We start from the raw sequence: 10,259 nt of genomic DNA on the forward strand, positions 1-10,259 counted from the left end.
TGATCGTCCTTGCAGTGGCAGACCACGTGTAACAACATCTGCACAGGATCGGTACATCCAAACATCACACCTGCGGAACAGGTGCAGGATGGCAACAACAACTGCCCGAGTTACACCAGGAACGCACAATCCCTCTATCAGTGCTCAAACTGTCCGCAATAGGCTAAGAGAGGCTGGACTGAGGGCTGGTAGGCCTGTTGTAAGGCAGGTCCTCACCACACATCAGCGGTAACAACGTCACCTATGGGCACAAACCCACTGTTGCTGGACCAGACAGGACTGGCAAAGCAGGAATGTCAGTATCCTGCCATGGCCAGCGAAGAGCCCAGATCTCAATCCCATTGGGCACGTCTGGGAGCTGTTGGATCGGAGGGTGAGGGCCATTCCCCCCAGAAATGTCCAGAAACTTGCAGGTGCCTTGGTGGAAGAGTTGGGTAACATCTCACAGCAAGAACGGGCAAATCTGGTACAGTCCTTGAGGAGATGCACTGCAGTACTTAATGCAGCTGGTGGCCACACCCGATACTGACTGTTACTTTTGACCCTCGCTTTGTTCAGGGACACATTATTCCATTTGTGTTAGTCACATGTCTGTGGAACTTGTTCAGTTTATGTCTCAGTTGTTGAATCTTATGTCCATACAAATATTTACACATGTTAAGTTTGCTGAAAATAAACGCAGTTGACTGCGAGAGGACGTTTATTTTTTGGCAGAGTTTATTTCCTATTGGGCACATTGAATTGTTTTTATGTGCACTACGTCATCACTTACGTCTTTTATCAGGAACTATGTTCAATTTGACGGAAACATCTCTGGTGGGAAAATGTGTGTATTGTTTTTATGCACATTTTTTTAAACAAAATTCACATGGAAATCTGTCCCCAATTGGATGGAAAACTAGCACAAACAGATCTGGGACCAGGCGAGGTCCAAACCGGGAAGAGTATTAGTTATTATTAAGACGTGGTTGAGAGGCAGGTGCAGCAGTAGGTCCCAGTACAGTAGATATCGAAAAAGGGGAAGGCTAGTTTAAAGGAGCCCTCCTGTCAATGTTGTGCATGTATTTTCATTGTTTTAGCCTGGTCCCAGATCTGTTTGTGCCCCTGCCAACTTCATTGTCACGCTAAACAGGACGATGAGTGACAAGGAGTTGGTATTATAACACAAACAGACTGGAACTCAGGCATTTTTTTTTTAAACTCTTCAAAACACAGACATTTAATAGAACAGGAAGGGACAAACTGGGAAGTGTTGGGAGTAAGAGGACTCAATGGTTAAACACTGTATCAACATAGGACACAAGCGATGCTAGGTGTGTCTATCACATATACACACCATTTTATCCTAGCACTTCCGAAACATATTCTAAAATATCACACTGCTTTTCAATGGATTTTTCAATTCATAACTAAGGACATTTCTTTCAATGCATATTATTCCAATGTTATAAACAGCTGGTGGTGGTGATGTGCTGCCACCTAGCTGTCGAACAAGGTACTGACCAAAAAAAGACAGACACGACCACATGAAACCAAGACTCACAAGACCTTGATGACGTTTTAGCTTGACTTCATAAGCCAAGAGAATGTCACATTTAGATTATACTCAAATTTGTCAGGGCAGTAGCATACAACTAAAAACCCTTTTTACTAAAAACTGATACCAGGGCCTGTGTTCTTAAAGCGTCTCAGAGCAGGATACTGATCTAGGATCAGTTTTGTCTTTAAATCATAACGAATAAGACAACCTTATCATCCTAGGTCAGCATTAATATTCAGAGACATTTGTGACCAAAGGACCTGAACCATAGAACACAAGTCATATCAGAAGTATCAACGGAGAGGAAGCCATTTATAAAGGCATAATACAGGCGTAATAAACAACACTCATCTAACACGTGCCCAGAGTATCTACCAAACATTACCAGATCATGTCATTCAATTAAAATGGACAAAAATATGCTTGTTCTATATTGCAAAACTATCACTTGGCACAGACTACACACAACACACAGGTTTACTGGTAAAGTGCAAAGGGATGGATTGGATCTGTTTGTCCGTCCACATTGTAACATGGATGTTTGTACTAGCAGACAGCCACTCCAGTTTAGAATGAAAAGGCTGAGTGTTTCACTAGCTAACTACCAGAGACGTCATATAGCTGGGAATAAACATGAGCTTATAAATGGATGTTGTTGCTGTAACTTGACCGAAGATTTTTTTTAAAAACCCACTATCGCTGCTTTCGAAATGGCACCCTAATTTCTATACAGTGCACTCGTTTTGACCAGGTCCCATAGGGCTCTGGTCAAAAGTAGTGCACTAGAGAATGGAGTGCCATTTCAGACACTAATCAGTCCGTCTCTCCACTACCAGGAACCAAAGCTCAGGTTGGCTACGTGTCAACGCTCTATTGGCCTCAAACTCAACTCTGAATCTCGAAACCAGTTCCACTGCATTTTCTCATTGTCACCTCTAAATCAGGGACTGATTTAGACCTGGGACATCAGTTCCACTGCATTGTTTCATTGTTCCCTCTCTAATCAGGGACGGATTTAGACCTGGGACATCAGTTCCACTGCATTGTTTCATTGTTCCCTCTCTAATCAGGGACTGATTTAGACCTGCGACATCAGTTCCACTGCATTTTCTCATTGTCACCTCTAAATCAGGGACTGATTTAGACCTGGGACACCAGGTAGGTGCAATTAACTATCAGGTAGAACGGAAAACCAGCAGGCTCCGGACTTCATAGGGTAAGAATTAAATAGCCCTGCTCCATTGGGCCACATTTCAACAGATTTCACACAAGAATGTTCTAGAGTAGAAAAAGTAGCCTCAGGCCTCGTGTTAAGAGCATAGCCGCGGAAAGCTAATAAAATACTATTTAAGGCCCAGTGCTGTACACTTGTGAATACACACACACACACATACACACAGTACCAGTCAAAAGTCTGGACACACCTACTTATTCCAGGGTTTTTCATCTTATAATTTTTTTTACATCGTAGAATAATAGTGAAGTCATCAAAACTATGAAATAGCACATATGGAATCATGTAGTAACCAAAAAAATTGTTAAATCAGAATGTATTTTAGATTCTTCAAAGTAGCCACCCTTTGCCTTGATGACAGCTTTGCACACTCTTTGCATTCTCTCAACAAGCCTCAATTAACAGGTGTGCCTTGTTAAAAGATAATCTGTGGAAATAATTTCCTTCTTCATGTATTTGCGCCAATCAGTTGTGCTGTGACAAGGTAGGGGTGGTACACAGAAGATGGTCTTTTAACAAATAGGGCAAAGTCATTATTATGGCAAGAACAGCTCAAATAAGTAAAGAGAAAAGACAGTCCATCATTACATGAAGGTCAGTCAAGTCAGAAAAGTTTCTTCATATGTAGTCGTAAAAACCATCAAGCGCTATGATGAAACTGGCTCTCACGAGGACCGCCACAGGAAATGAAATGAGTTCCCCAGGAAGACCCAGAGTTCCCTCTGCTGCAGAGGATACGTTCATTAGAATAACTGCACCTCAGACTGCAGCCCAAATAAATGCTTCAGGGTTCAATTAAAAGACATCTCAACATCAACTGTTCAGAGGAGACTGCGAGAATCAGGCCTTCATGGTCAAATTTCTGCAAAGAAACCACTACTAAAGGACACCAACAAGAAGAAGAGACTTGCTTGGGCCAAGAAACACGAGCAATGGACATCAGACTGGTGGAAATCTGTCCTTTATCCGATTTATTTACAATTCAAGGCACTCTTATCCAGCATGGCTACCACAGCATTCTGTAGAGATACACCATCCCAACTGGATTGGGCTTAGTGGGACTTTAATTTGTTTTTCAACAGGACAATGACCCAACAGACCTCCAGGCTGTGTAAGGGCTATTTGACCAAGAAGGAGAGTGATGGGAGTGCTGCATCAGATTACCTGGCCTCCACAATCACCCAATTGAGATGGTTTGGGATGAGTTGGACCACAAAGTGAAAGAAAGCAGCCAACATGTGCTTAGTACTTTTCCTTCAAGACTGTTGGAAAAGCATTCCAGGTGAAGCTGGTTGAGAGAATCCCAACAGTGTGCAAAGCTGTCATCAAGGCAAAAGGGTTGCTACTTTGAAGAATCTAAAATATATGTTGATCTGTTTCAAAAAAAAGTTGGTTACTACAGAACTATGAAATAACACATGGAATTTTGATGTCTTCACTATTATTCTACAATGTAGAAAGAAAGAGCACAAATAATGAAAAAACCCTTGAATAAGTAGGTGTCCAAAATTTTGACTGGTGCTGTATGCATGTAAAAAAATATATTTTTATATTCAAATTTTTCAGGTGGTGCTGCAGCACTATGGTTAAGAGGCTGTGTGTTTGTTCTCAAGACAACATCTGGGACTGGCAGTAAACAAGTCAAACATTTCAGTACAATAACTTTGTCCAGGAAGAGAGGCCTATTGCAAGCCTCATGTATAGAATAGCATCAAATTATTATCTTGGAATGTAAACAAAACAGAATATCATTCAATTGAATTCTTTTAGTCTGCGTAATTAAAATATTTAGCGATCAATCTTTCCTGAAGGATTGTGAATCTTCAAGTCATATTATATTCATTTAAAAACTCTGTTTCATCAAAAAATAAGCTTATCAGTCTCTGGCTCATGTTAACAATGTGGCTATGGGTAGAGAGGCCTACAAATAGTATCTAAACATCCACGCATCATGTTCCCAATCCCAAACCTTTGGGTCATTCAAGCGGTTCGAACTGAAAAGTAAACGGGGCTCCAACTTTGGCAGGTGTGGAGCCAGGTGGCTGCGTGTGAAAAATGTATGTACATAGAGACTAGTGTGAAACAGGAAGAAGAGCACATCTTTTCTGTGTGACATGTCATTTGAACCTTCTTAAAAAAAACAAAAACAAGTGGTGTTTCCACCGGTTGGTGTGTCTGTCCGACCCATGGTGAGAGAAAACAGGAGTTGTGTGTGTCTGTCCGACCCATGGTGAGAGAAAACAGGAGGTTGGTCTGTCTGTCCGACCCGTGGTGAGAGAAAACAGGAGGTTGGTGTGTCTGTCCGACCCATGGTGAGAGAAAACAGGAGGTTGGTGTGCCGCAGGAAGGACAGCAGCATTACCAGGTGTCACAGGGCCATTGTGGATGGAGTCGCGGTTACCGTACTCCAGCTACCCCAGGGCGTGACGTTGGGAGAGGTGGACAGTGAGGGAGCGAGAGCAAGAGAGGCAACTTGTCCTAATTCTCTCCTTACCAATTACCATTGGTCCCAAGTCTTCGATGTTCACAAACAGCGAGCTCCAAAAGTATCGGGACAGTGACACATTTTTGGCTGTTTAGGTTCGGTACTCCAGTGCAGACTGTCAGATTTAATTTGAGGGTATTTTCAATGTTGGGTGAACCGTTTAGAAATTACAGCACTTTTTTTGTACATAGTCCCACCCCATGTTAGGGGAACTAAAGTATTGGGACAAATTCACTTATGTATTAACGTAATTAAAAGTATTTCGTCACATTGTCATAGCACACAATGACTACGTCAAGCTTGTGATTCTACAAATTTGTTGGATGCATTTGCTGTTTGTTAATGTGCTATTTTTCAGTCACTTTTATTGTAAATAATAATAGAATTGTTTCTTAACACATCTACATTAAATGTGGATGCTACCATGGTTACGGATAATCCCGAATGAATCGTGAATAATGACGAGTGAAAAGAAATGACAGATGCACAAAGTGCTGGAGTACAGAGCCAAAAAAAACACACGTGTCACTGTCCCAATACTTCTGGAGCTCACTGTATATGCAAGGTGTAAACAACTGCATGTATCTATTCAAACACTTCAGATACACAAACATCTAAGGGTTAGGGCCGAGGGGAAGAGGCAGGGAGTGAATTGGGACTGGCTGAAGGGAATAGGGTAGAAGGAGAGGGGGGGTGCTGGGAGCAAGCACAGTCCAGTTGTGTCCAGCCAGCACCCCAGCATATCCCAGCCAGGGCAGGCGGAGGGTAGGTAAGGCCTTTGGTATGCATCCCAAATGGCACCCTATTCCCTACACAGTGCACTCCTTTTGACTAGAGTTCTATGGGCCCTGGTCAAACATAGCAGACTATATATGGAATAGTGGGCCATTTGGTATACACCCATGGTCTGGTCCTCACAGTAGGGCACAGCGGAAGAAGCTGCTCTTCTTCTGGGGCTGAGAGATCTTCACCTTGTGGCTGCTCCCCTGAGGACTGCTGCCCTCCTGCAACAAAGATAGACAGTTCAGTTTTTCAAATCAAATGTCCAGCATTTTTGACCTTTAAAAAAAAAGTTCCTTCTAAAAACCTAAATGAGTGTGGATTTACCAATTTTGTGTCCATCTTTGATTTGATGTCTCTGGCAAGTGTCAAAAACGAGTTTTCCACGTTGATGTTGGCCTTTGCACTAGTCTCCATGAACTTAATACCGTACTCCAGCGCCAGCTGAGAAATGGGGGAGTAATGCTTTGACTGTTGTTACGATCATCATTTCTACACAGTTTCTATCTGGTTTTGGTAATTCAAGCAGGTTGTTGTTGTTGTTGACCTAGACAACATGACAGGGCTTAAGTTTGAAAAGTGCTCTATATCATCCCAAGCCCTTTAATGTTGTACAGTACACAACCAGAACGGAGCTTGTGATTCATCACAATTGCAGCAGAACTCACCTTCTCTCCCCGGTCTTTGGACACCTGCCGTTTGTCATTGATGTCACATTTGTTACCGAGGACCATCTTTTCAACATCAGCCGATGCATGCTAAGGAGATAAGAGTAGTTGAACACCACAATACATACAGTATACTACAGCGAGGGGAAAAAGTATTTGATCTCCTGCTGATTTTGTATGTTTGCCCACTGACAAAGAAATGATCCGTCTAGAATTTGAACGGGAGGTTTATTCGAACAGTGAGAGACAGAATAACAACAAAACAGAAAAACCCATGTCAAAAATGTTAGAAATTGATTTGCATTTTAATGAGGGAAATAAGTAAGTATTTGACCCCCCTCTCAATCAGAATTCTGGCTCCCAGGTGTCTTTTATACAGGTAACGAGCTGAGATTAGGAGCACACTCTTAAAGGGAGTGCTCCTAATCTCAGTTTGTTACCTGTATAAAAGACACCTGTCCACAGAAGCAATCAATCAATCAGATTCCAAACTCTCCACCGTGGCCAAGAGCTCCCCAAGGATGTCAGGGACAAGATTGTAGACCTACACAAGGCTGGAATGGGCTACAAGACCATCGCCAATCAGCTTGGTGAGAAGGTGACAACAGTTGGTGCGATTATTTGCAAATGGAAGAAACACAAAATAACTCTCAATCTCCCTTGGCCTGGGGCTCCGTGCAAGATCTCACCTCGTAGAGTTGCAATGATCACGAGAACGGTGAGGAATCAGCCCAGAACTACACGGGAGGATCTTGTCAATGATCAAGGCAGCTGGGACCATAATCACCAAGAAAACAATTGGTAACACACTACGCCGTGAAGGACTGAAATCCTGCAGCGCCCGCAAGTTCCCCTGCTCAAGAAAGCACATATACATGCCCGTCTGAAGTTTGCCGATGAACATCTGAATGATTCAGGGGACAACTGGGTGAAAGTGTTGTGGTCAGATGAGACCAAAATGGAGCTCTTTGGCATCAACTCGCCGTGTTTGGAGGAGGAATGCTGCCTATGACCCCAAGAACACCATCCCCACGGTCAAACATGGAGGTGGAAACATTATGCTTTGGGGGTGTTTTTCTGCTAAGGGGACAGGACAACTTCACCACATCAAAGGGACGATGGATGGGGCAATGTACCATCAAATCTTGGGTGAGAACCTTCTTCTCTCAGCCAGGGCATTGAAAATGGGTGGTGGATGGGTATTCCAGCATGACAATGACCCAAAACACATGGCCAAGGCAACAAGAAGAAGCACATTATGGTCATGGAGTGGCCTAGCCAGTCTCCAGACCTTAATCCCATAGAAAATCTGGAGGGAGCCGAAGGTTTGAGTTGCCAAACGTCAGCCTCAAAACCTTAAATGAACTGGAGAAGATCTGCAAAGAGGAGTGGGACAGAATCCCTCCTGAGATGTGTGCCAACCCGGTGGCCAACTACAAGAAACATCTGACCTCTGATTGCCAACAAGGGTTTTGCCACCAAGTACTAAGTCATGTTTTGCAGAGGGGTCAAATACTTATTTCCCTCATTAAATTGCAAATCAATTTATAACATTTTTGACATGTGATTTTGTTGTTGTTATTCTGTATCTCACTGTTCAAATAAACCTACCATTACAATTATAAACGGATCATTTCTTTGTCAGTGGGCAAACGTACAAAATCAGCAGGGGATCAAATACTTTCCCCCCTCACTGTACATACGGTTGACTTTGACAAGAGTACACCGAATATTTATTAGTCAGTCAGTATGTTATTCGTGTTTAGAACAGAATAGAACTTTAAGCAAACATACCTCCTCTATATTCCGTATCCAGTTCTTTATGTTTTCGAAGGACTTCTCGTTGGTGATGTCATAGACTAGCATGATACCCTGTGATGAGAAACAATGAAACTCAAAATGAAAGAATTACAACCAGGAAGTCAACACCTCAACGTTGTGATGAAGAAGAAAACACACATAACAAAATATGAAAACGTAAAAAGCATGTTGTTAACCCACCATCGCGCCTCTGTAGTATGCTGTTGTGATTGTTCGAAATCGCTCCTGCCCTGCTGTGTCCCTACAAAAACACAAGGACAACAGTTAGTTAGGTACATAGACAGTCATACATTTCCTTTTCGAATAGTTACCTAGCTATAACTGCAAGGCAAAACGCGTTGGGTGTAAGCCTACCCGTTTTCTTTCCTGTATAAAAAGCAGTCGTGGTGCTCGAGGTGACATGGAGGGCTTACCATATCTGTAACTTTATCTTCTTGTTGTCTAGCTCTATCGTTCTAATCTTAAAGTCAATGCCTACAGGAGAAACAGAAGAGAAGAATCATGACATTAAACAACCTCGCCATTACACACTATGGCTATGACTGTAGCTGTAGTTATACTCCAATCAATGCAATACAAAATGGAAAAGGAGAACAAGCTCTAAAGCTAACTAGCGAGTTCGTTAAATAAAAGGTTAGTTAAGTTAGTTGTACACAGTTATGAACATTTAGTGGCTAGTTAACGTTCATAACGGTTAGCCAGAGCAGGTAGCTAATGTTACCTAGTTAACGTACTGTAGCACTTTATCGTTTGGATTTCCAGCTGCGAGTTACAGAGTTAAGCAACGTTAGCTAGTATGGCTAACTGTTAGCTAGTAGGGCTAACTGTTAGCTAGTAGGGCTAACTGTTAGCTAGCGGGGCTAACTGCTAGCGGGGCTAACTGTTAGCTAGTGGGGCTAATTGTTAGCTAGTAACGTTACTAGTAAGCTACAGGAAGTTAGCCAACAGGCTAGCATTCTATATACCGACCGTTAGCTAGCATTACCTATATAGCTTGCTATAATGTAGCTATTACACAGCTAATGCCACTGTTACTTGTCACCTAGTGTTACTTGTCACCTAATCAGCAAGTTAACTTGAGTTAGTCAGTTACTTGAATCAATTTCGCCTAATAAGCTACAGTTAACATCATATACTAGTAACGTTAGCTAGCTGCTTTCTGGTCGGGATGACTGTCGTTTTGTAAACATTGCATTGTGGCTAACCAAAGTCACACCTACCTATGGTGGAGATGAATGTCGAGTTAAAAGCATCCTCTGAAAACCTGAACAGCACGCAGGTCTTCCCGACACCGGAGTCTCCGATTAGCAGTAACTTAAACAAATAATCGTACGTCTTCGCCATACTTGATATTGCGGAAATCCCGCCCGGCGAAAAGCTGCGCGCTGCCGCGTCGTTACAGGACGGCGACGCCCCCTTCTGTCACGTTATGAGGTCAGTATCCAAATACACATCTAAATTAATCATTATGATTGAATGACTAATTCAACGTTTATCACACCTACTAGCAAACATAACATTGTGATGGAACATAAATATGTAAACGTTGAATATGTGTTCATTATTTCCGATGGCGGATTTATTACACAAAATGTCCGCATACAAACATGTGCACCCATGCAGCTATGTCTTACTATACTTGTGAGGAATTTGGGGACCAACAATTGATTCCCATTCAAAATCCCATTTTCCCTAACCCCAACCCTGACGCTAAAAATAGCTTTTTTACAA

General features: G+C 42.5%; 1 protein-coding gene across 2 annotated transcripts; it reads right to left on the reverse strand.

Annotated features, from left to right (window-relative positions):
- Window positions 1-814: 814 nt before the first annotated feature.
- On the reverse strand, window positions 815-9,930 carry LOC118401751 (ras-related protein Rab-8A-like). 2 transcript variants are annotated; one of them, XR_008076782.1, is made up of 8 exons: window positions 9,749-9,930; window positions 8,942-9,002; window positions 8,709-8,769; window positions 8,502-8,579; window positions 6,708-6,797; window positions 6,367-6,483; window positions 2,625-6,263; window positions 815-2,498 (listed from the first exon to the last, which is right to left on the reverse strand). XR_008076782.1 is itself a non-coding variant. In XM_035799332.2 (7 exons), exons 1-7 carry the CDS (start codon window positions 9,870-9,872, stop codon window positions 6,174-6,176), a joined length of 621 nt encoding a protein of 206 aa, XP_035655225.1. In that variant the 5' UTR covers window positions 9,873-9,930; the 3' UTR covers window positions 815-6,173. The 2 variants fall into 2 exon arrangements, 1 of the variants encoding a protein (XP_035655225.1); XM_035799332.2 differs by having other exon boundaries at window positions 815-6,263.
- Window positions 9,931-10,259: the final 329 nt, after the last annotated feature.

The sequence above is a fragment of the Oncorhynchus keta genome, chromosome 23 (assembly GCF_023373465.1).
Source record: "Oncorhynchus keta strain PuntledgeMale-10-30-2019 chromosome 23, Oket_V2, whole genome shotgun sequence".
Classification (NCBI taxonomy): domain Eukaryota; kingdom Metazoa; phylum Chordata; class Actinopteri; order Salmoniformes; family Salmonidae; genus Oncorhynchus; species Oncorhynchus keta.

Excerpts from the sequence above, each read along its gene's own strand:
- LOC118401751 (XM_035799332.2), bottom strand. The coding sequence starts at position 9,872 with ATGGCGAAGACGTACGATTATTTGTTTAAGTTACTGCTAATCGGAGAC. Across the intron at positions 8,770-8,941 it reads AAGATAAAGTTACAGATATG|GGACACAGCAGGGCAGGAGC; the intron begins GTAAGCCCTCCA and ends GTGTTTTTGTAG. Across the intron at positions 6,484-6,707 it reads CCAAAGACCGGGGAGAGAAG|CTGGCGCTGGAGTACGGTAT; the intron begins GTGAGTTCTGCT and ends CCCATTTCTCAG.